Source organism: Mastigoproctus giganteus, chromosome 1 (assembly GCF_048544385.1).
Source record: "Mastigoproctus giganteus isolate SK-2022 chromosome 1, ASM4854438v1, whole genome shotgun sequence".
NCBI classification, from domain to species: domain Eukaryota; kingdom Metazoa; phylum Arthropoda; class Arachnida; order Uropygi; family Thelyphonidae; genus Mastigoproctus; species Mastigoproctus giganteus.
Genome location: NC_143575.1, coordinates 189,936,656 through 189,963,512, shown reverse-complemented (window position 1 = coordinate 189,963,512; position 26,857 = coordinate 189,936,656). Strand labels below are relative to the sequence as shown.

General features: G+C 38.9%; 1 protein-coding gene across 1 annotated transcript in view; it reads right to left on the bottom strand.

The window, feature by feature from the left end:
- The window catches only part of LOC150091387 (protein DOP1A), a 519,845-nt gene that overhangs the window by 308,323 nt on the left and 184,665 nt on the right, over nucleotides 1–26,857 (bottom strand). The window contains exon 10 of the mRNA XM_090390176.1: nucleotides 9,314–9,744. Within this exon, the coding sequence (XP_090246302.1) occupies nucleotides 9,314–9,744 (431 nt within the window). The remainder of the gene's footprint in view (nucleotides 1–9,313; nucleotides 9,745–26,857) is intronic.

Genomic DNA, 26,857 nt, shown 5'->3' with positions numbered 1-26,857 from the left:
ACTTCAGAACACTGTGATCACTGCCACCTAGTGGTTCATTTATCTGAAGATTCTTAATGCATGAAGAATCACTACTGATAATCAAATCAAGAGTATTACTCCCTCTAGTTGCCTCCCGAACATGCTGATGTAGAAAACAATCATCCAATTTTTTTTTTTTTTTTTTTAGGAGCATTAGCAACTAAGGCCATATTGCTCCGGAATATGCAGTGGTCATTCCCTGACCTTTCCGCATCCTCCGTATTTGATGGTGACGGGCTCGAACCCCGGTCTAATCAAGAAGCGTGTGTTACGCACTGCTGCTCCTTCCCACCTGGCTACGGAGGCGCCTCAATCATCCAATAAATCCACAAAAGCCTTGCTAGTGTGTGAGTGACCAGCCCCCATATTCCAGTGAATATCTAGGAAATTAAAATCCCCCATTATAAGACTCTGATTTACTGGCCCACTCTATTTCCCCGTACAGTTTCTCATTATACTCATCAGAGTCATTAGGCCTATAGCACACTCCTACTCTCAATTTTGATCTCCCAATGCTTATGTCACACCAAACTGACTCGACACTGCACTGTCCAGCGATGTTGACTGGCTTCACTTCCTTGGATTTTATGTGTTTCTTAAATAATAGCATAACCCCTCCTCCCTTCCTATCCTTTCTGTAGACATTATACTCACCAAATTCCAGTTCTGCATTCCTTATATCTGTGTGACACCATGTCTCTGAAATCCCAACAATATCTTCCTTTGATGTTTTGAGCAATTCATCAAATTTATTTACTAAACTCCTAGCATTGGTGTACACGCAAGTATACATGCACCTGCTCTTCCTCTTAGCCTCCCTAACACAACCCATGTGTTTACTTGTACCCCCATGATTCCCAGCAGTCTCTGAAATATCCTGCATCTTATTTTCCAGGCTGCTGCTCATTCCAACAGAAGCAGTGCAAGAATCACTTTCTCCTCTGCCAGTGGCTACTGTTAATCTATTAATTCTTGTAACCCCCCCCCAATCTAGCAGTTTTCTGACCCACCTAACACTGCCTCGATAGCATCAGCAAACATTCTTGCACCCTTTCTATCTAAGTGTATCCCATCCCTGTAGAAGCAATCTCTCCTGTTAACAAGTACAGACCAGGCTGAAAAAAATTCTACCCCTTGAGCCCTGCACAATCTTTCCACGGCCGAACTGATCGACAGGGCTCTCATCATATACTCCCTTTTATCGTGTCTGGGCAAAATTGCAGACACTTTCAAATTCAACCCTAATTCATGGTTTTTTTTTCATCAGTGTCCTGTACTTGTTAAGTAATTCCGCCGGTCTCCTACTCTTAATATCATTATTGCCAACGTGTACAACTATATCACCTTTTGTGCCCTTAAAAGATGATATCCGCTGTACGTCATCAACCTTTGCCCCTGGCAGACATACCCTGGTCCTGTTCCACCTATCCTTTTTACAAAGCATGTTTCCTGTTTCCCTAACAATAGAGTCACCAACAACTACTAGTTCCTTTGGGACCAGCGCATTCTGCCTTGGGGGTTGCCGCTGTGTTGCTCGATGACCAAGTGCAAGCTCTGGCATTGGTGTGGGCAGCTGAGAGCTTGATGGGCCCCTTACTTGTAATCCTTCGAGGGCATCCACCCTGTCCTTCAAGCTCTCATATAGGCCCATAACAACACTGAGTTGTCGCCTGATTTCCTTACACTCCTTGCATTGTGCACATACAAAGACATCCCCCATGGCAGTATCATGTCCCATACCTGACTGCTCTGCAAACATAAAGCAAATAGTGCATCTTAAAAGGCTGTGATTCAGAGGGCAACTGCCCCCCCCCTCAGTTCTCCCCTGAGCCACAGCATTCCCATTAGCTTGAGCCTTTTGCTTTGCTGCTCTAGTTTGAGTCATGATTTCGATTTACTTTCAATAAAATTTCAATTTCAGTACAAAATTAAATCCTAAACTTATATCCCAACACAGTTATAACACTATATTTATGTTCCAGTAATGAGTGTTATCTAGGAAATATTTATGTTTCAGTAACGAGTGTTATCTAGGAAATCCCTCTGTATAACTTCCGTATCAAGTTATGTATTAATTATTTATTTTTACTAATTATTTGTGTTATGTAACCTAAGTGGTTATATGTACAGTTAAAAGTACAATTTAATTGCCAATGAAGTTAGACAAGATTAACAGATTTTACTGATTAATTTTCGCATAACAATGGCGGCTATTTACGAACGGTAAACACGTGGATTTGATACCCTTTCCGATACTAAGTAATCTACAAAATCTCTGTCTAAGTTACTTTAACTTAGACAGAGATTAAGTACCATAAATAGGAATATAAAGCTACTCTAGAAAATAAGTTAATATGTCAATTTAAACTAATAAACTAATAATAAACCAATTCAATAAACCAACTAACTAAAAATAATAATAAACCAACTAACTAATAAACCAATTTAAACTAATAAAGCAGAAAATAAATCAGAAAAACTTCTCTGTTCCAAGAGCGGCAGAAAGGCACGTCCGCACAGGCAACTCTCTTCCTCAGACATTGGTGTACATGCAAGTATACATGCACCTGTTCTTACTCTTAGTTACCCTAACACAGCCCATGTATTTACTTGTTTCATAATGACTCGCAGCAGTTCCTGAAATTCACAGCAACTTGCTTTACAGGCTGCTACTGCACTGTTTCTATTGGAATGAGCAGCAGCAACTTGCTTTACAGACTGCTGCTCATTCCAATAGAAACAGTGCAAAAATCACTTCCACCTCTGCATGTGGCTACTGTTAATCTATCAGTCTGTGAATCATCCCAAGCTAACACTGCCTCAATTGCATCAGCAAATATTCTTGTACCCTTTCTATTTAAGAGTGTTCCACCCCTGTAGAAGCAATCTCTCCTGTTAACAAGTATAGACCACACTGAGAAAAATTCTACCCCATATGCCTTACACAACCTCTCCAGGGAGAAATTCATTGACAAGGCTCTCATCATGAACTCCCTCCTATCGTGTCGGGGCAGAATTGCAAACACTTTCAAATTTAACCCTCACTCCCAACTTTATTCAACATTAAACTGTACTTGTTAAGTCCTCCTTTATTCAACATTAAACTGTACTTCCTACTCTTAATGTCATTAGTGCCAATACAACAATATCACATTTTGTGCCCTTAAAAGATATCTGCTCTACAACGTCATCAGCTTTTGCCCCTGGCAGACTTATACTGGTCCTATTCCACCTATCCTATTTGCACAATATATTTCCAGTTTCACTGACAATTGAGTCATCGACATTAACTAGCTCCTGTGGATGCAGTGCATTCTGCTTTGAAGAATGTTGCGGATTACCTGATGCACAAGGATGAGCTTTAGCACTGAGTTGGGTATCTGAGAGCTTGATTTGCCCCCATTTTAATTCCTTTGAGGGCATCTACCCTACTCCTCAAACTCTCATAGACACTAATCTGAATGCTAAGTTGGCACCTAATTTCTTCACACTCCCTAGCACACACAAAGACATCTTCCTTGGCTAGATCATGTCCTGTTCCAGAAAGATAAGCAAACATTTCACAAGTTGACATTTTTTTTTAGACTGATGTATTGGAGAATCGCTCCCTTCGGTTCTCCCCAAACCACAGCACTCCCACTACCTTTTTTTTCTTTGCTTTGCCACTCTAAGTCTCAGGCATGATTTCCATTTAAATACAACTTAACTGATTAACAATGAAAATTAATAATATTAATAAATTTAATTGACAATACTACACTAAGCTAACAGATTCCTAAATTCAGTGCTATGCATTATGCTATCTAGTTTTACACTATCAAGCATTATGTTACGCTGTTTGTTTGTTTGTTATTTGGTTTTTAGGCGCATTAGCAACTAAGGCCATACATATTGCTCTGGGGATATGCAGTGGTCATTCCCTGACCTTTCAGCATCCTCCATATTTGGTGGTGACGGGCTTGAACCCCAGTCTAATCAAGAAGCGAGTGCTATGCACTGCTGCTCCTGGCTACGGAGCAGCAGTGCATACCTGGCTACGGAGGCACCTTATGTTACGCTATCAAGTTTGAGATATACATTACGGATAATGTATATCTCATGGTAAGAAAAGGTAATCAGAAGCAATGAGGATGATTTTGTCTGGCCCTCAAGTTTAAAAGGGGCTGCAAGTAACTTTTCAAATAAATCTTTTTTCAATAATTAGTGAATTTGCATAGAAAGAGGATAGAAAAGCTTAAATTTAAAAGAAGCATTCAAATTAAGACTTTTTTTTTTTTTTGCCCTATTCTGTTTTCATTTCTCGCCCTTTTTTTTTTTTTTTTTTTTATTATGGTTATGGGACTCAAAGTTGAAGGTAAGTAGGCTTCTTGGGATCTCTGAGACAGCCTAGTGAAGTAAATAATTAATATATTAAACATTGAATTTATTTATTTTATTATATATGTAATAAGTTATATATTACTATATTTACTATATATATAAATATATTAAAACATTTTTTTTAACATTTAAAATTTTTTTTTTTTTTTTTTATTTCACAGTAGCAGTTTTTCATAACATTTAATAAAAATCAGTGAGTAGATGCATTTCTTTTGAATTTAATGAATAATGGACTTTAACAGACAGGCTTCTGTCCTGTCTGTTAATGTTAACAATAGCAAGATATAAATTCTTGTTCAATTTATATCTTGCTATTGTTTTTCTATTTTATAAAAAAAAAAATTTTTGCATTGTTGTTGTTACCCTCTATTCCAATCTATAAAAGTGTAAAGTGCAGCCATTATTAACCCACTGCAGGATGGAAGCCTCCTCAACAATTCATATTGAGGGAAATGGACCATAATCTGCCACGCTGGTCCAGTGCAGGTTGGCAGACCGACCGTATTCAGCAGTCAGGGGCTTGAACCCCGGTATACTCAAAGAGCGTGTGCTACTGCACTCCCGCTCCTGCTCACTCGGCTACGGAGGCCTCTTCTGATATATGCTGTAGACCAACTTTTCAGTTGGCTCTTTGGATGTCAACCAGTCATTCCATCTGCCTCTTGAACAACCCTTTGTCCGTGACCCAATATTAGCATCTTTGTACCAAGTGTAACAGGCAATAAAACAAAAATCAATACAAAAATCAATACAAGAGTTGTGATTTGTGTCCAGACAAAATATTTCGTCTTTGCACTACAATCACATAAAAAAAATCCTATATTTAGAGTAGAAAAAGACTGATAAATACTTAACATGGACTTAAAAAAGACAATATTAATTTAAAAAGCAATAGGTATCCATACAATTTAATTAAAAAACACAGCTTATTTTAGAAATAACAAAAAGTAGTAAGCAATTAATTCACTGGCCAAGGAATGGGCTCTCCGTACCTTATTCAATAATCAGGCAACTTCTCATTCCTCAAAACACCAATTATGGTCTGATGAAAGCACCAGACCATCTCTGGTAATTTTCACCACTAACTTAATTAGACACATACACACACACACACTCTCTCTCTCTCTCTCTCTCTCTCTCTCTCTCTCTCTCCACAGCACAAACCAAAAAACAAACCAAGCTAGTAAAAAGTTATGAAAATTTACCAAATTGACCATTCAGTATATGAGTAATAAATCAACAGAGTTTGAAATACATTCTGTGTACCAACTAACATAATAATCAAATTATGGAAAATAGTAATCATTTAAAATAGTATAATGTGAATAAAGCACAGAGGAAAACTTATTAAAATGGGCAACAGGCTATTACGAAAGGTGGTCACTGTAATTAAGGTCACTGTTGAAAAAAAACCGTGAATTAGGGTTCAATTTGAAAGTGTCTGCAATTCTGCCCAGACACGATAGGAGGGATTATATGATGAGAGCCATGTCAATCAATTCGGCCCTGGAAAGATTGTGCAAGGCTCAAGGGGTAAATTTTTTTCAGCCTGGTCTGTATTTGTTAACAGGAGAGACTGCTTCTACAGGGATGGGATACACTTAAATAGAAAGGGTGCAAGAATATTTGCTGATGCTATCGAGGCAGTGTTAGGTGGGAAGGAAAACTGCTAGCTTGGGGGGATACAAGGTTGTTATTTGGTTTTCAAGAGCATTAGCAACTAAGGCCATATTGCTGCGAGAATATGCAGTGGTCATTCCCTGACCTTTCCGCATCCTCCATATTTGGTGGTGACAGGGGATACAAGGACTAATAGATTAACAGTAGCCACTGGCAGAGGTGAAAGTGATTCTTGTACTGCTGCTATTGGAATAAGCAGCAGCCTGGAAAACAAGATGCAGGATATTTCAGAGACTGCTGGGAGTCATTGCGGTACAAGTAAACACATGGGCTGTGTTAGGGTAGCTAAGAATAGGAACAAGTGCATGTATACTTGCGTGTACACCAATGCTAGTAGTTTGGTAAATAAATTTGATGAATTTGAGGTATTGGTCAAAACATCAAATGCGGATATTGTTGGGATATCGGAGACGTGGTATCACACAGATATAAGAAATGCAGAACAACTGGAATTTGGGGAGTACAACATCCACAGAAAGGATAGACTGGATAGGAATGGAGGAAGGGGTTATGCTATTAGTTAAGAAACACATAAAATCCAAGGAAGTGAAGCCAGTCGACATCGCTGGACAGTGCAGTGTCGAGTCAGTTTGGTGTGACATAAGCACTGGAAGATCAAAATAGAAAGTAGGAGTGTGCTATAGGCCTAACGACTCTGATGAGTATAATAAGAAACTGTACAGGGAAATAGAGTGGGGCCAGTAAATCAGAGAGTCTTATAATGGGAGATTTTAATTTCCCAGATATTGACTGGAATTTGTGGGTTGGTCACTCACACACTAGCAAGGCTTTTGTGAATTTACTGGATGATTGTTTTCTACATCAGCACGTTCGGGAGGGAACTAGAGGGAGAAATACTCTTGATCTGATTATCAGTAGTGATTCTTCATGCATTAAGAATCTGCAGATAAAGGAACCACTAAGTGGCAGTGATCACAGTGTACTGAAGTGGGATTTACTCAAAGAGGTAACTACCATCAGGGGTAAAGGGAAGGGTTTTTGCTTTTGTAAAGGCAACTACAATGGTCTGAGACAGTATTTAAATTCTATACAGTGGGACCAACTGATGATGTTACCAACAGCAAATTCAAAATGGGAAGCATTCAAAGAACTTATCTTGGAAGCTACAAGGCTTTGCATACTAACTAAGAAATACTGTTCAAGGTTTAGGCCTAAATGGATGTCAGATGAACTAATGAGACATATGGCAGAGAAGAATAATGCTTGGGATACATATAAATTAACATGTGACACAGAAACCTATGATAGACATAAGCTGGTCTGTAACCAAGTTACAAAGGAGGTTAGGCAGGCGAAGGCAGATTACGAGAAATCTTTGGCAAAGGATGCAAAGAAAAATATCAAAGAGTTCTTTACTTATGTAAACTCTAGACGGAAGGGGATGTATCAAATTGGTCCACTTGATATCGTTGGTTCAACTATTGATGATCCTGCTCAGGTAGCTAACAAACTAAATTAATATTTTGCATCAACATTCACACATGAAGAGTTATTCAGAGAAGGGAATGTCAGAGGTGTATTCAACTCTGGCAGTAAGATAGATAATCTTGTAATAACTGAGAGTAAAGTGGAGGAGAAATTGTTGAAGATAAACACAAGAAAGGCACCTGAGGTGGATGGGATCTATCTAGTTATATTAAAGGAGGCAACAAAGGAAATAAGCAAACCCTTAGCCATAATTATGAGACCTTCCTTGGACTCAGGGGAGGTACCCATAGACTGGAGATGTGCAAATGTGACCCCAATTCACAAAGGAGGATCAAAGGCTGACACAAATAATTATACACCTGTGAGTTTAACTTTTGTTCCAGGAAAATTAATGGAGGCACTGATTAAAGAAGCACTACACGATCATCTAGACAAGACTTCAGTTATAGCTCGGACACAGCACGGTTTTGTTAAGGGAAAGTCTTGCCTGACCAATTTGATTGGATACTATGATGCAGTCACAAAAGAACTGGATGCAGGGAATAACTTTGATATTACATAAAGGATTTTGATACTGTTGCACATGGAAGACTGCTGCTCAAATTGGAGCAGTGTGGTACTGGAGGCAAATTGCTGTTATGGATAAAGGGATGGTTGAGGGGGAGAAGACAGAGTGTGGTAATCAATGGACACTGCTCATTGTGGACTAATGTTATTAGTCCACAATGTCCCTCAGGGTTCAGTGTTGGATCAATTATTGTTTTCTGTATTTATAAATGATATTGATGATGGTATATCAAGCTTAATGTCCAAGTTTGCAGACGATACAAAGGTTGGCAAGGTTGTTAAGGACACTACTGACGCTATGCTGCTGCAACAGGATCTGGAAAGGTTGAGCAGATGGGCTGAGAGGTGGCAAATGAAGTTTAACATTGACAAATGTAAAGTACTACATATGGGAAACAGCAACCCCAGAGCAACGTATCAACTCTGTGGTACTTCATTGACAGTGGTAGTGAATGAAAAGACCAGGGGGTAATTGTGCAGGCAAATATGAAGTTCTCTGAACAGTACAGACAAGCTGCAAGAGTAGTTCATGGTTTCTTGTCAATAATATACAGGAATTTTTCTAGCAGGGATAAGGAGGTGATTATTCCCTTGTATAAGGCAATGGGTCAGACCACACCTTGAGTACTGTATACAGGTCTGGAGGCCTCATTTCAAGAAGGATGTAGAGCTGCTGGAACGAGTACAGAGAAGGGCAATAAGATTAGTGAATGGAACAAAGCGTTGCACTTACGAAGAAAGGCTTAAGTCTTGCAAATTACAGCGTCTGGAGACTAGGCACCGGCGAGGTGATCTGATAGAGGTGTACAAAGCCTTGAATGGTTTGAGCATGCTCAATGCTGATGGGATTCTTCCTTTTGCTCAGAATAATCACCTGAGAGGGCATAAATTCAGATTGAGGAAAGACAGATGTAGGATAGATGTGCAAAAATTTGCCTTTAGCCAGCGGGTAGTTGGTTGGTGGAATAGACTTCCATCCCTTGTTGTGGAAGTTGATAGCCTAAATAAATTTAAGGCTCAGCTGGACAGGTATTTCGAAGGAACGGAGGGGTGAAATGAAAGTGGGTTTTTTTTTTTTTTTTGGCTGATGCTGCATAAGCTTGCTTTCTTGCATCATATGTCTCTACTAATGCTAATTAACATATCATGACTGATGAATTGATTAACAACTAAAAAAACAGTAAACAAAGTAGTTATGACAAAATGAAACACTTACCGTTTCATTAACACTAGCCATTGATTTACATATCACTCCTTCACACACTGTACTATCTGGGGCCAAATTGTGTACTTGTTGCAGCAATTCCACAATGCAAAGATGATTGTCCAATGTTGTGTTTGATAGGTAATTCCATAAGCTACTCGCAGCCAGACTGAAAAATCTGGTCTGCTCTGAAAGATAAGTTAATTCTGGTACACTGATCATTGGAACAATTACAACAGATACTACCGAGGAAGATGAAGTGTGAACAGATAGTGATATATTGAAAGAAGTAATTGCATCTTCAGGGCATAATGTAACTGACTTTGTTAGGGCAGTTAAGTCTAAGAGTGTTGACAATGCAGTAATATGAAAATCTTCATTCTTCAAAAAACATGCAAGAACTAAAAGAATCTTAAGCCACTCGGGTAGAACAGTGCAGCTACCTAAACAGATGAACAAACACGTATAAATTACATAAATATAAAAGTTTCACTGCATTTCTTAGATGGGGATATACAAATTAAAAGTATTATTATTAAAAATATGCACTAAAGAATAAAATGAGAATGCAATGTCACAAACAATTTCTTAACCCAGAAACAGCACCCCCTGCCCTACATAAAAGAGACTGCAATGCATTTGGCAAGTGTACGACTTTCTTTTTTATTCTAAAAAATTTAAAAAAAAAAAAAAAAAAAAAAGATTTTAGTTTTTTTGAATTCTTCATGCAAGACCAATGTATGATCTTTCAGTAATTAAATATTAAATGAAATTTTTATTTTTACTGAAAAATCTGAATACAGCAGATTCTTGATTTACCGGGATCAGTTTAATTGGGACACTTCAAGACTCCAAATTAAAGTCTTAAAATTTATTTAGGTTTTTTTGTTATATGACTGAAGATTTCAGTGAAGGGGACATACATTTCACCATAATAATGTAAAATCCCACAGAATTCCAGTTATCGATATTATCGCAAATGCAATACGATTGAGTTAACTACCCACTTATAATGAACTGCACTAACAGAAAAGCCCAATAACCTGGAAAGTGCAAACTGTTTTTATTCTTTTATGGCAGTGACCTCTAGAAATGTGTTTTAGTAAAATGTGAGCTCGCATGGGATGATAATAGTGAGTTTCTGCTTTAACCCTGTGATGTTCTTTTCAGAAAATTTCATTTTGACTGTTATCATGGTGCCGACTATGATATCGAGTTGGATCAGAAAATTAAAATAATAAGGCTGTGTGAAAATGGCCAAACTTTAACAAGTATCACGTGGAATTCAGATTTGCCAGTGGCAACGGTGAACACAATAATAAAGGAGAAAGACAGAATATGAGAAGTGGTGAAGGGATCAGCACCAATGAAGTCAACTATGATAACCAAGGCTATGAAATATATATCAGTTTTTACTGTCAATTTCTTTTCTTTTCTTTTCTAATGTTTTCTTTTCTTATGTGCCACTCCAGCAACTTCACGGCTGTCCCCAGATAAAGTTTTTAATTGAACTAATTAAAAATATATAACTATTTTTTCTATATATATATATAACATATATAACTAACTAATTGAAAAAGATATAACTATTTTTCTTCATTTTTCTGAGGATATTAAGTGGTTTTTGTAATTTTGGCATATTACGGATATAGGAGCAATATTTTATTAGTCATTCCCAAGTTACATAAAGTTCAACTTACGTAAGAAGTCCTGGAATATATGTCGGGGACTTACTTTATTTTTGGATTAATCGGGAAATCGATTATCTGGGATTTTTATTTTACCATCTATCCCGGAAAATTGAGAGTCTACTGCATTTAAAACTATTGTGCTGTTAATATAAAATTTTTGACAAAACAAAAGTTTTATTAATCCTATTCAAGATTAAAAAAAAAAAAAATTAATGACAAAATGTACACCAGAAATTATTAACCATTTCTATTTTCAACTATATTTCAAAAGTATATTTCAAATTCATGAACTGTTAAAAGCGCTGCAAAATTCAAAATTATGTAAGTGCATATTTCCGCAAAAAAAAAAAAAAAATAAATAAATAAAAAATATACACACACACACAGAGTGGTATATCACTGAATAACTACTGATGTAAATATGTATACATTATTAGCATTAGTAGTGGCAAATTATGCAAAAAAGCAAACTTGTAAAGCATCAGGAGGGAAAAAAAAAAAAAAAACAGTTCCCATATCATCCATCCATCCATTCTCTCCAACGGTTTGTCTAGTTCTTCCTTGAATTTATTTACACTATCAACTTCCACAACAAAAGATGGAAGTTTGTTCCAACAATCAATCACCCGTTGGCTAAAAGCAAACTTCCACAAATCTATTCTGCAACCATCTTTTCTTAATTTCAATTTGAGCTTCCTCATGTGTGCAGTCTGAGCAAGAGGAAGAATTTCATCAGCATTGAGCATGCTCAATCCATGCTCAGTCAACCTTAAACACCTCAGTCAGATCACGTAACAGGTGTAGTCTCCAGACGCTGCAATTTTCAGAACTGAAGCCTTTCTTCATAAGAGCATCCCTTTGTTCCGCTCACCAATCTTGTTACCCTTCACTGTACTTATTCCAGCAACTCTACATCCTTCCTAAAATGAGGCCTCCAGACCCGTATGCAGTACTCAAGATGTGGCCCGACCATTGCCTTATAAAATGATACAATAACCCCCTTATCCTTCTAGCAAAATATCTTTATACATTGACAACATCCCATGAGCTGTCCAAGTAAAATGTCTGCACTGCTCAGAGCACTTCATATATAACTGCACAATTACCCCCAGCTCTTTTTCATTTTCCATTACCCTGAGTGTAGTACCACAGAGTTGAAACGTTACTCTGGGATTGTCATTAACCACCCTACCAACTTTTCTATCATCTGAAAACTTGGTGAAGAAAACAACAATGGGCAACAACACTGAGCCCTGAGAGATTCCACTAATAACATTAGTATGTGAAAAACAATGTCCATTGATTACCACTCTGTCTTCTCCCACTCAACCATCCCTTTATCCATAGCAGCAACTTGCCCTTAATGACATACTGCTCCAATTTGTACAGCAGCAGCCTTCCATGTGCAACAGCATCAAAAGCTTTCCTGAAATCCAAGCATGTGATATCAAAATTATTTTCTACATCTAGTTTCTTTGTGACCACATTGTTGTATCCAAACAAATTGGTCGAACAAATTTTTTCCATAACAACACCCCCCCCCCCACTGCATTTGAAGTATAACTTCAGCCTGGTTTAGATGACCTTGCATTATGTCTATTATCAGTGACTCCATTATTTTCCCTAGAACAGAAGTTAAAATAACAGGTGTGTAATTTACTCATGTCACTGTCTGATCCCCTTTGTGAATTGGGGATACATTTTCACTTCTCCAGACCATGAATCCATCCCTGAATCCAAGGATGCTCTCATAATTGTGGCTAAGGTTTTGCTTACTTCCTTTGCTGCCTCCCTTAATATAACTAGACAGATCCCATCCACACCAGGTGCCGTTCCTATGTTTAACTTCAAGAATTTCTCCTCCACTTTGCTGTCAGTTATTACAAAATCGATTAGCTCTCTGTTAAGAGTTTAATACACTTCTGTTCTTCCCCTCCCTGCAGAATTCTTCATGTGTGAATGTAGAGGTAAAATATTCATTCAGCTTGTCAGCAACCTGAGCAGGATCACCAACAGTCGGACAATCGATATCAAGTAGATCTACGAGACGCATTGCCTTATTTCCAGAGTTTACTTAAGTAGTCTTTGTTGTTTTTCTTTGAATCCTTTGAGACCAGATTACAGAGTAGCTTATATCTACCATAGGCTACTGTGTCGCATGATAATTATATGCATCCCATTAAATATTATTCTCCACCACAAGTCTTAATAGTTCATTTGACATCCATTAGGCCTTTACCTCGAAAAGCATTTATTAGCTACTATGAAAAGAGCCTCAGCTTCCATGATTAATTCCTTGAATACTTCCCATTTAGAATAGGCTGATGGTGACATCATCAGTTGGTCCCACTACATAGAATTTAAAACTGCCAAAGACCATGTAATCACTTTATGAAAGTAAAAATCCTTCCTTCCCCCCTTTAAAGATGGTCGTTACATCTTTAATTAAATCTCACATCAGCACACTGTGAACAGTGCCACCTAGTGGTTCCTGGATACACTGCTTTAGATTTTATGTTTCTAAACTAACAGCAAAACCCCTTCTCCCTATCCTGTCTGTATTTTCTCTACACATTGTACTCCCCAAATTCCAGTTCTGAATTCCTTATATCTGTGTGACACCACGTCTCTGATACCCACCTTTGATGTCTTGACCAGCACTTCAAATTCATCAAATTTATTTACTATACATGTACCCATAGCATTGGTGTAAATGCAAGAATACATGCACCTGTTCTTACTCTTAGTTACCCTAACACAGCCCATGTATTTATTTGTTTCATAATGACTCCTAGCAGTTCCAGAAATCTCCAGAAACTTGCATTCTAGGCTGCTGCTCATCCCAATAGAAGCAATGCAAGAATCACTTCTACCACTGCCTGTGGCTACTTAATTTATTAATCTGTAAATCCCCCCCCCAAGCTAGCAGTTTTCCGACCCACCTAACACTGCTTCAATAGCATCATCAAATATTCTTGCACCTTTTCTATTTAAGTGTATCCCATCCCTGTAGAAGCAGTCACTCCTGTTAACAAGCACAAACCACACTGAGAAAATTTTTCTACCCCATGAGCTTTGCACAATCTCTCCAGGCTCAATTAATTGAAAAGGTTCTCATAATATACTCCCTCCTATCTTGTCTATGCAGAATTGCAGACACTTTCAATTTTAACCCTAACATGAATTTTTTTCAACATTGATCTGTACATTTTTAAGTCCTCAGGTCTCCTACTCTTAATTAATGTCATTAGTGCCAATGTACACAACAATATCACCTTTTCTGCCCTTAAAATATGATATCTGCTCTACAACATCATCAACTTTTGCCCCTGGCAGACATATCTGGTCCTATTCCACCTTTGCACAATATATTTTCCGTTTCCCTGACAATAGAGTCACCGACAATAACTAGCTCCAGTGGGACCAGCACATTCTGCCTTGAAGATTGTCACTGTGTTGCCTGATGCCCAAGAGTGAGCTCTGGCATTGAGTTGGGCAGCTGAGAGCTTGATGGATCCCCCATTTTAATTCCTTCGAAGGTATCTATCCTACTCCTCAAACTCTCGTAGACACCCATCTGAACGCTGAGTTGGCACCTAATTTCTTCACAAAGTCATTCTTCTTGGCTAGATCATTTCCTGTTCCAGAAAAGTCAGCATACATTTCACAAGTTGCATATTTTTTTAAACTGTGATGTGTTGGAGAATCTCCCCTTCAGTTCTCCGCTGAGCCACAGCAATCCTGCTACTTTGTGCCCATTGCTTTGCTGCTCTGGGGCATGATTTTCATTTAAATTAAATTTAATTGATTGACAATGAAAATTAATAAGGTTAATAAATTTAATTGATGGAATGACAACACTGCACAAAGTTAACAGATTCCTAAATGCAGCGCTAAGCTTATGCTATCTAGTATTATGTTGTACCTTACACTATCAAGTTCAAGACATATATCATATTGATCCAATATACTATAACAATGGCGGCAAGTTTCAAATGGTACAAAAATTCTATGTATATTAAGTAACCTACAAAATCTCAGGGTAAATTCAAAATAAACTAAGGAATGTGACTAGGGTTTGTTATTGTTTGTTATTTGGATTTTAGGAGCATTAGCAACTAAGGCCATATTGCTCTGGGATATGCGGTCGTCATTCCCTGATCTTTCCGCATCCTCCATATTTGGTGGTGACAGGCTCGAACCCCGGTCTAATCAAGAAGCATGTGCTACGCACTGCTGCTCCTTCCCACCTGGTTATGGAGGCGCCCAATGTGACTAGGACTATCAAGCTACTTACAGAAAATAAATTAATATGACAAGTAAGTTAATAAACTGGCAATAATTTATCAAAAATTTATCCAATTGCTGGAGCTGAAAATTCTTTTCCCACACGTACAGCATCAGCAAAAAAAAAAAACCTCCCATTTCACCTCATCCTCCAACAGTGTATCTAGTACTTCTCTGAATTAATTTAAGCCTAAATTTAACGCTAACTCGGGTCATTTTCCAACATTGACCTGTACTTGTTAAGTAGGTCTGCAGATCTCCTACTCTTAATGTCATTAGTGCCAACATGTACAATATCACCTTTTGTGCCCTTAAAAGATGATATCTGTTCTACAATGTCATCAACTTTTGCCCAGGGCAGACATACCCTGTTCCTATTCCACCTATCATTTTTGCACAATATATTTCCTGTTTCCATGACAACCGTCCCTGATAACATCTGCCGACCAGTGCATTCCGCTTTAGGAGGATAGCCACCATGTTGGCTAATAATCAAGTGCAAGCTTTAGCACTGATGTAGGCTCTGAGCTTGATCAACCCCCCCCCCCACACACACACCAGGGCTGCCGCAAGTGGATAGGCGAGGTAAGTGTCGCTTATGGGCGGCAGTTCAGGAGGGCAGCAAAAATTATTTTTGACATGTACAAGTCGGACCACTCTTTAATGAACTTTTTATAGAAATTTTTTTCTATATAGCGATATTTTTTAAATTCCTCTTGGTAATCGCATTTAAAATAGTTTCAGTAAAACGAAGACTACTTCCAAATAACCACAGATTACGAGAGACTTTGCAGGAGAAGCATTGGCACTTCTGGCCTTCAAGCAATTGAGTCAATTATTGTTATTGTTATTTGGTTTTTAGGAGCATTAGCAACTAAGGCCATATTGCTCCGGGAATATGCGGTGGTCATTCCCTGACCTTTCCACATTCTCCGTATTTGGTGGTGACAGGCTCGAACCCCGGTCTAATCAAGGAGCAAGTGCTACGCACTGCTGCTCCTTCCCACCTGGCTACGGAGGCGCCCATTGAGTCAATTAGTGCTGCTGCTTAGCACAAATTAAGAGCCCAAGGGATTACCATTCTTCAACTTAGTGTTACTCTTAAAACCTATCAAACCGCCTGTCCCACGTACCCAGAAGTTGCACTAGTAACCTGATTGGCTAAAACTAATCAGATGAGCAGCACGACTTCCATCGTTTACCAGCAATGGTGAATACAGCATAGGGCACATATCCTCCTGTCATTTTTCAGAGAATATACACCAATCATTTAAATTCTCTTTACTACAAAAAAAAAAAAAAAAATTTTTTTTTCTTTGTTAATATAAGATTTTATCTATTTCTGCATTTTGGCTCGGCAATTTTCAACTGACTACAGTTGGCAACACTGATGGGATGTGATCGCCATTCTAGTTTGAGGCATCACGCAGTTTGGTTGTGCATAATATTTACTTCAAAGTAATTCAGACTTTAGCTGTGTGCCTGTGTCTGCCAGTCACATTCTGTTTGAGTGTCATATTTGTTTTGTTCTGTGCATTATTTTTATGCTTTGTGCACAAACAAGGCACAAAATGGTGCTCCCCCTGTCATTTTTTTTTTTTTTCCTGGATCCGCCACTACCTACCAGTATTCAACAAGGCAGGCAAATAATTAATTTGAAATAAATACAGTACATGAAATTGCAGACATGTTAATTTGCTTATCTGGATCTGTGTTTCATATTTATATTTTGCAGTTACAAAATCTTTTTCTTCAAGTTCTCTGCCCTCAGGCAGGTTCAGGGTTCCATTGACGCCATGATTCTCTATCTTGTGCTATCCTTTTAATTCCTGCATAATTTCCTGTTATCATCCAATCCATCATTCCAATTCTTTCTCCCAGTAGTTCTCTTCCCACACATCTACCCCTCAATCCCTTTCCTCTACATGCCTTCTCTTCTCAATATCTGTCCTATAAAGTTATTTTGTTTCCTTCTTAATTTTTACTAACGTTCTCCCTTCTACTTTCCTCAATCTCATTACTCACTCTGTCTACTCATTTCACCCTTTCCATTCTCTTCCACACCCACACCTCGAAAGCTTTAGCCGTCATCTCCTGTTTCGCAGTATCCCCATCTTGGAGCCATATAGTACAACAGTGCATATTAATGTTTTCACCATTTGCTTTCTTAACTCCATGAAATTTCTTCTCAATAGTTCTTTTCTTTTACTAAATGCCTCTTTGCCCATTGCAATTCTTGACTTTATTTTTTCCAGGATTTTTCACATTTTCTGTCATTATGCTTCCCAAGTATCTGTACCTGTCGACCTGTTCCAATATTATTCCACCTAATGTTGTACTGATTCTTCTTCCTGGACACTTTGAAATTAACATTACCTTGGTTTTATTGCTGTTAATCTTAATATTGTCTTAATGTTATATAATCTTAATGTTAATCTTCATTGCCTCAATGTACAGGCTGTGAACCGGAGATGTTCTGAAGGTTCCAACAGCTATCCTAAGGGCACTATGCTGGATGGCGTTCAGACGTAATAGAGAACTTTTTCGGCGGAGTCATAGACAGGTGCTCCATAATCCAAGCATGATCTTATTAACGCTCTATAGAGATGTAAGAGAGAGCATCTGTCAGCACCCCAGGACATAGCAGAGACAGCTTTTAGGATATTCAGTTTTTTAAGATAAGTATTCTGGAGGTATGCTATATGGGAAGCAAAATTAAGTTTATTATTTAAATGTAATCCCAACAGACGAAAATTGTTAGTGACAGGAATCAGGCTGTTTTTTAAAAATATTTCTGGATCCGGATGTAGTTTCCGTTTTTTACAAAAATGAATAGCAGTAGACTTCTTTTCTGCTAGGGAATAACCATTCCGCAATGCCCATGGTTCTATTTTAGCTACAGCAATTTGAAGTTGCCTTTCAATGGTGTTCATAGTTTGGGATTGAGTAGAGATAATGAGGTCATCGACAAACGTACAATTGTGCTGTATTTGGTACATCCCTTGTCATATTTGTGATTCTTATTGCAAATAATGTTGTACTGAGAATGGAACCATGCGGACCCCTTCCTCTTGTTCAAATGTTTTGGATAAATTATTCATGTATCTGACCTGAAACGTTCTGTGGCGTAGAAAGTTTTTGTATAAATTGCAGCAGATGACCTCTCAAGCCAAAAGAATGAAGATCTTGAAGAACATCATATTGCCAGGCGGTATCGAAGGCTTTCTCAATATCGAGATTAATCATGACCAGATGCTGTCCCCTTATTAAGGCATTACGTATATTTGCCTCTGATTTTATCATTACGTCTAACGCGGAACAGTTTTTTCGAAACCCATACTGATTACTATTTGGCAAATTGTTAATTTCCAGGAACCACATTAACTGCCTGTGAACAATTTTCGATGGAATGACAACACTACACAAAGTTAAATTACTTTGTCTAAACAACTAGTCAGTGAAATTGGCCTATAGTTATATGGAAAGGAATGATCCTTTCCGGATTTTGGGAAGGCTAGAACTATTGAGTGATACCAGGAGGTTGGGTAAGCATTTTTCTAAGAATACTCGGTTGTAATAGTTTAACAATGATCCCTTTGTTCTGTTGTTTTATGTTGTTGTCGTTATTTAGTTTTTAGGAGCATTAGCAACTAAGACCATATTGCTCCGGGAATATGCGGTGGTCATTCCCTGACCTTTCCGCATCCTCCGTATTTGGTGGTCACCGGCTCGAACCCCGGTCTAATCAAGAAGCATGTGCTTGCACTGCTGCTCCTGCCCACCTGGCTACGGAGGCGCCGCTGTTGTTTTAACATTATATAGTAGATCCCATCTGGACCCAGCAGCGCTATTTGATGTTTTGAGCACTCCAAAAAGTTCTTTTAATGTGAATGGCTGGTTATATGGGTGTGAAACTATCGTGGAAAAATTAACCTTATGCTGCTCTGCAGTTTCTTTAATTTGCTGAAAGGTTGGTTTGTAGGTGGTTATTGGTGATATACACTGGCATATGATTCTGCTAATACATTTGCTATTTCTCTCGATGATGACTACTCTTTCCCTTCCCAGTTTAGTATTGTAGCTGGAGACTGAACATATTTGCCATTAAGCATTTGTATTTTCCTCCAGATAATTTTGCTGTCCGTATCCTTGTTTATACTCGAGGAAAAGCTAATCCAGGTATCTTTTTTTGCTTTTTGTCTTATTTGGCAAAACTTGGCTTTCAGTCTTTTGAAGTTAATTTCTTTAATTTGCTGAAAGGTTGGTAGTTGTGGGAAATTTACAAAATAAATTCCAAGCTCTATTTTTGTGCCCTACAAAATTTCCAAGTGGAGCGACCTAGTGAAGGCGAGTTTGCCCGTGTTTGCAGCTTGCAGAGAATCGGAAGATGATCACTGTTTAGTGGATTTTCAAGAACAGACCACTCCGTAATACTATATACGGAGGGAGAACAGATTGACAGGTCTATTGCACTCATGGATCCTGTCGAAAAATGAATATAGGTAGGTTCACCAGTGTTCAAAAGGGTAAGTTGATAAGAATCAAGAAGGGATTCTATTAACTTGCCTCTCTTGTCAATTGTTGGAAATCCCCACATCAGATGATGAGCACTAAAGTCTCTAAGTAAGCAGAAAGGAGACGTTAGCTGTTCTATTAGATTTTCTAGGTCATCTGAAGAAAATGAGAAATTAGGAGGAATATATATAGATGCTATTGTAAGTGATGCCAATTTTAATGCACACTGCCACTACTTCAAAAGGAGTCTGAAGAGCAATATGTTTGGATGGTATGTTGTTTCTTATAAGAACCGCCACTCCTCTATGGGCTGGCGAGTCAATATTTCTATCTCTTCTAAAGATAGTGTGATTTTTTATAGTAGGACGTACTTGTGAATTTAAATAAGTTTCCTGTAGGGATATGCCTGCTGGATCATAACAGTGGATGAGATCATGTAAATCATTTTTATACTGCGAAACCCTCTACAATTCCATTAAAGAATTCTTTCCATTAAGCAGTTTTGTTTCTGACTGCTTTTTAGTTGTGACTTGTTTGCATCGATCCGATTTTCCTTTGTCTTTCTTTGGAAAGTAGGGACGTGTTACGTCCATCTCATCAGTCACACGAAGTTCTAATATGTCATCTTCTGAGTCATTGTGCTGGTCAATATCCACTCTGGTTGAATTTGGTGGTTTCAGTACCATGGTTTCTGTCACTTTTGGTTTTGCTGTTGGGGTACATTGGCTGGAATGGTAATTGAGGTATTACAGGCTTGCTCAATTTTTTGTTGTGAAGGACACTGTTTGGGAGCAGAGAGCATGGATGTTTGTTATTTGGTTTTTAGGAGCATTAGCAACTAAGGCCATATTGCTCCGGGAATATGCAGTGGTCATTCCCTGACCTTTCCGCATCCTCCGTATTCGGTGGTGAGGGGCTCGAACCCCGGTCTAATCAAGAAGTGTGTGTTACGCACTGCTGCTCCTTCCAACCTGGCTACGGAGGCGCCACAGAGAGCATGGAGCATGCCCAATTAGCGATAGACATATTTGGGGGAATGGCAACATCTGTTTGTATACCTATTGACTGAAATTGTTTAGCAGCCATTGCATATCTACGTTTTGGATCTGTTTTTAGTATTTGCCTTCTTACCTCTGAATATGTCATTTTATTCTCAACTTTATATTTCTGGATTTTTTTTCCTTGCTGCCATAGTTTGCAAATTTTTTTGCAAACTATGGCAGCAAGGAAAAAAAGTCCCATTCTGCAATTACTCCCTTCGAGGAGTTTAGGAAATTTTGGAAAAAGCTGGGTGATTACCTTACAGTTTGGGCAAAGAGAAGTGGTAGCAGTGCATTCGATTTAATTGTGCTCCTTCGATTCACAATTTGGACATATTGCCTCACCTCAATATGCAGTTTGGGAGTGTCTGTATTTTTGGCACTTGTAGCACCTGATTGGGTTCGGGATGTAAGGACAGACACGGCAATGGAGATAGCCTGCTTTAACAGATGATGAGATGGGAGAGCTGAAAGTGAGAATTATGCTCCTAGTGGGAACAAGAACACCATCTTTCAGAGTCATAATTCTCCTTGCTTGTATGACTTTTTGTTCACGTAGCTCTTGAACTATCTCCTCTGATACAGTTAACAAGTCCCATTCTGCAATTACTCCCCTTCGAGGAGTTTAGGGTGGCATGGGGAGTAACTTTTATTGGTTGTCCGCCAAAAGTAGTCATGTATAATAACTTTTCAGAATGCTGGGATTTCATGGTCTCTACCAGAAGGTCCCCATACTAGAGTCGCTTTACTGTTTTTGGTGAACCTGCAGCAGACTTCGATGCATTTTTACATAAGTAATGGGGATAGTTTACTCAGAGGCAGCTCTGATAGAGAGTGCAGTATGAGGAATGCTGGTATTTCCTCTAGAGGGGTCACTTTCAACCTCTTGGGTCGAGAATAGTCATTTTCGGTGTCATTTTCTAGTCTTGAGCCCGATGGCTCTAAAGGTGGAAATGAACTGTTTTCCATCTCTGCTCCTTTCAGCCCTGGGAGAGTGGATTTCTTCTCCCAGGTTACCGGCCCCACCACAGGGAGGCAGGAGCAGTGCTGCTAGAGTGACCAAGTATAAAAGTTAGTAAATTAGTTTAATGGAAAAAAAGAAAGGTGGTTTTCCTTTCTATAACTTAGTTACAATTCATAATACTAAGTTAACAATTAATTAATGGGAACGTAAGAAAACTTTTACATATGGATAAAACTGTAGCTTTGATAAAAGCGCTCTAGAAATCAATCAGGGAATCACTTGATCACTATAATGCTTGGTACCTGGGACCTTGAAGAACTTAGAGTACTTCAAATTTATATTAAACACAATATTACTCCATTTAAAGCGTTACAATATATTTTTAAAAACGATTTTACAGATACTTTTCCAAATGTAGCATTAAGAATTTATGCAAATGAGGGGGAACAAATGGGTGCTCTTACCAAGAAAGGCTTAAGTTCTGCTCTGCAAATTGCAGCATCTGGAGACTACTCTCCTGCGAGGTGATCTGATTGAGATGTTTAAGGCTTTAAATGGTTTGACTTTTAGCAAGCTGAATGCTGATAGAATTCTTCCTCTTGCTCACATTTCGCAGTTGAGGGGGCATAAATTCAAATTGAGGAAAGACAGTTGCAGAGTAGATGTTCAGAAATATGCATTTAGCCAGCGAGTGGTTGAATGCTGGAACAAACTTCCATCTGTTGTTGTGGAAGTTGATAGCATAATAAATACAAGGAGGAACTGAACAAACCTTTGAAGTGGATGGAGAGGTGAATGGGAAGTGGGTTTTTTTCCCACTTTTTTTTTTTTTTGGCTGATGCTGTATAAGCTTGCTACCTTGCATCATATGCCATTACTACTGCTAATGCCAATTATTATAACTTTACCAGTTTCAGTTGCCTCAGTTGAATGCAGTTTTTCAAAATTAAATAAAATTAATCAAAAATTATTTACGATGACAGTGTCTCAACAATGCCTCTCTAATTTGGCAATAATTTCAATAGAAAATGATCATTTGGAACAAATACACAAAAATGAAATAATTAATAAATTCGTGTCTCTTAAAGCAAGGAAACTAATTTGTATAACATTATAATTTTCCTTTTATTTTATTATTGTAAAAGAGTACAATTATTTTGATTATAATTTAAAGATTATTTCCAGAATTTCAGAATGAAATTGTTATTTTTGTTTGTTGTTTCATTATATTATATGTGAGATATGCTGAAATTGTTTTCTTTTTTAATAAATTAATAATAATTATTTATGCCCAAATTTATTTTTAATCAAAATATTTTGGGGCGGCAAATTTGATTTCGCTTACGTTGATTGATTGATTGATTGTTTGGATTTTTTTGGCACATTAGCAACTACGGCTATAATGCGCCAAGACTAGGTAATATTTAAAAAATTTTAAATTCTCGGTGACCTAATTAGTAAGGCCACCATGTCCAGATATATAATAACAAAGATATAAAAAATAAAACAATAAAGAAGAAACAATAGCATAAATTAAATACAATTAAAAACTTTTATTAATTTAAAATAGCCAAAAACAGCAGATACGTTGTCATTGTCGGATAAAATCTGACTGAGTGTATATGGCTCAGTCAGATGATTAAAAGCGGTAAAACGGATATTGGTAAAATCTGGACATTCAACTAAAATGTGTCTTACTGTTAAAATTGTGCCACAGGACTCACACACAGGAGGGTCATCAGCCCTCAGCAGAAACGAATGAGTTAAATGACTGTGTCCTATGCGGGTCCGGGCAAGAACAACTTCCTCCTTACGATTCCTGCGCAGACTAGACTGCCACGGTTCAATTACAGGCTTTATACAATATAGTTTATTCCCAGTCTGTCTATTCCACAAGTCCTGCCATTGGGAATATATCTTTTGGTGTATTATTTGCCTGTAGTCTGTATAGGGGACTAACAGGCAGTGGTTATTATTGGGAAGTGCTGATTTGGCTGCGGCATCAGCCAAATCATTTCCCCTAATCCCAATGTGGCTGGGAATCCAGCAGAAGCGGATGTCATATTCGCGTTCATGGAGAACGTGAATCTTCTGCTGAATGCTAGACAGAACTGGATGAGGATTATACCTCACAGATATTAAAGCCTGTAACATGCTAGGAGAGTCGGAATATAAAATGAACCGTTGGTATTGGCATTTACTAATATGATCCAAGGCTAACTCTACAGCGTGCAGCTCTGCAGTAAATATGCTGCATTCAGAGGGAATCTGCTCTGATACAGTCCTGTCTGTAAAGACAGCAGCAGATCCCACATATGATTCTGACTTCGAACCGTCTGTGTAGACTGGCGCGAAGTCGGAATATTCAGTTCGGTGTGCTGAATGAAGCTGCAGGCAGACGCATGATGGAGTGTCCGACTTTGCCCAGTTTCTAAGCGACAAGTCGCATGCCAAGACACGAGCATGCCAGGGTGGAAAGGGTTGCTTTGATGTTTGGGCAACCTTGTCTACCTTGATATTGAGTTCATTGAGTAGCTTTTTTTTTTTTTTTTTTTTTGGTTTTTGGTAGTTGTTGGTGCATCGGCTTCTGTGGCCATAATGCACCTCCCAAGGTTTTTGCAGTACTTTGATCCAAGCCCGAGGCGGGATTCGAACCCACAACCTTTGGGTTGCTAGGCAGGCACTTTACCCACCTAGCTAGCCCGGTCGGCATTGAGTAGCCCTTGGAGACGAATACCAAAAGGACGATTGGCAGTCTTACGGGTATTGTACAAGTTTTCCCATCGTGGCTCAAAAGCGAAGGGCCACGTAGGATGGTCTGGCAGGGATTTCAGTTTTAAAGCGTACTTTAAAGACAACTGCTTACGTCGAAACGATAACGGTGGTTCGTTTACTTCGACGTATAAACTCTGGACAGGAGATGTTCGAAATGCTCCAGTAGCGATACGTATAGCCTGATGATGGACAGGATCCAGCCATCGAAGTACACTGTCTCTGGCTGAAGAATATACTTGGGACCCATAATCTAATTTGGATCGCACAAGTGCACGGTAAAGCCGTAGAAGGGTGCATCAGTCTGCACCCCAAGATAAGGAGGAGAGCGAGCGGAGCATATTGAGGGCTCTTGTGCACTTTGTGCGGAGTTGATGAATATGATCCAAAAAGGTCAATTTTTTATCGAATATGAGTCCCAAGAATTTTGTGTTCGCTCCTACTGGAATAGCATTTTGTCCGAGCCTTAATTCAGGTTCAGGATGAAGATTACACTTGCGACAAAAGTGTACGCAAACGGTCTTCTCCGGTGAAAACCTGAAGCCATTAGCAAGTGCCCAGGAATTCAGACTATCGATGGCTTTCTGCAGTTGTCTTTCAATAACCCTCATGTTGCACGACTGGCAAAAGATGCTAAAGACATCAACATAGCGGGCACTGTTTACAGTTTGAGGAAGTTGTTCTGTGATGGAATTTATTTTTATGGCAAAAAGCGTGACACTTAATACTGATCCTTGTGGTACTCCCTCCTCTTGGCTAAAGGAGCGAGAGAGTGAGGATCCCACACGAACTTGGAACGATCGATTGGCTAAAAAGTTTTGAATAAAAAAGGGCAGATGCCCTCTTAGCCCTAGGCTATGTAAATCTTTTAAAATGCCAAATCTCCGAGTTGTGTCATACGCTTTCTCCATGTCAAAGAACACCGACACCAAGTGTTCGCGTTTTAGGAAAGCATCCCGGATGGATGCTTCCAATCTAATAAGATGGTCCAAAGTGGACCGGTTCCTTCGGAAGCCGCACTGGATGCTGGAGAGAAGGTCATTTGATTCTAAATACCATATTAAACGAGAATTGACCATTCTCTCCAGGATTTTGCACAGACAGCTAGTCAGAGCAATAGGATGATAGTTGGTGGTGACTTTTGGATCCTTTCCTGGCTTAGGGAATGCAAGAACAATTGCCTTTCGCCAGGAGTCTGGAAACTGCCCTTCAGTAAAGATTCTGTTATACAGAAAGAGCAGACAATCCATAGATTTTGGTGAAAGTTGTTTAATCATTTCATAATGGATGCCATCTGGTCCAACAGCACTTGCTTTGGAAAGAGTGAGGGCTCTTTTCAGTTCCTCTATAGTGAACGCCCCGTTGTAGGGATAGAGGCCCTTGGTCTTAAAATTAAGTGCTTGTTTTTCCAGTTTATATTTCAGGACCAGGAACTCTGGGGAGTACGAGGATGTTGCGGAGATGTTAGAGAATGTTTCCCCAAGAGCATTGGCTATTGCAGTTGGATCTGCAATAGCGCATCCATTATAATCTAGGATTGAAGAAGGGTGGGATGTATATTTCCCCTTCATTTTCCGGATTTTATCCCAGACTACCTTAGAGTTGGTAGACTGGTTAACAGATGATGTAAAACGGATCCACGTTTCCTTTTGACTCTGACGACGGGTGTAGCGTGCTTTGGCTCGTGCACGTTTAAAGGCTATAAGGTTGGTCATGGTAGGATATCGGCGGAATATCCCCCACACTTTGTTTTGAGCCTTTTTTGCTGCTGTGCATTGTGAAGTCCACCAAGGTTTGGGAAATGGTGGAAACCGGGCAGATGTTTTTGGAACTGTATTCGCAGCTGCTTGGACAATATTTTCTGTGATGTATACTTAGCTGCATCATTGATAGGCTCTTGACTGACTGTGCCAAGATCAAAATTTGCCTGATGTTGGAAGGCAGTCCAGTTAGCCTGATCAAACTTCCACCGTGGTAACCTGAAGGGAAGACATGGTCTCCCACTGTGTAACAAGGTTATCACAGGGAAGTGATCACTTCTGTATGGATTCTCCTCCACTTCCCAAGTGAGTGAAGGGAGCAGAGAAGGGGAGCAGATAGAGAGATCAATGGCAGAAAAAGTACGGGTAGGCATGTGGAAGAAGGTGTTTGTTCCAGTATTTAGAAGGGAAAGGTCATTGTCATTGAGCATACGCTCTATGACTTGTCCCCTTCCGTTGATGTTAGCACTACCCCACAGGGCGTTATGTCCATTCATATCCCCGAGAAGTAAGAAAGGGGGAGGCAA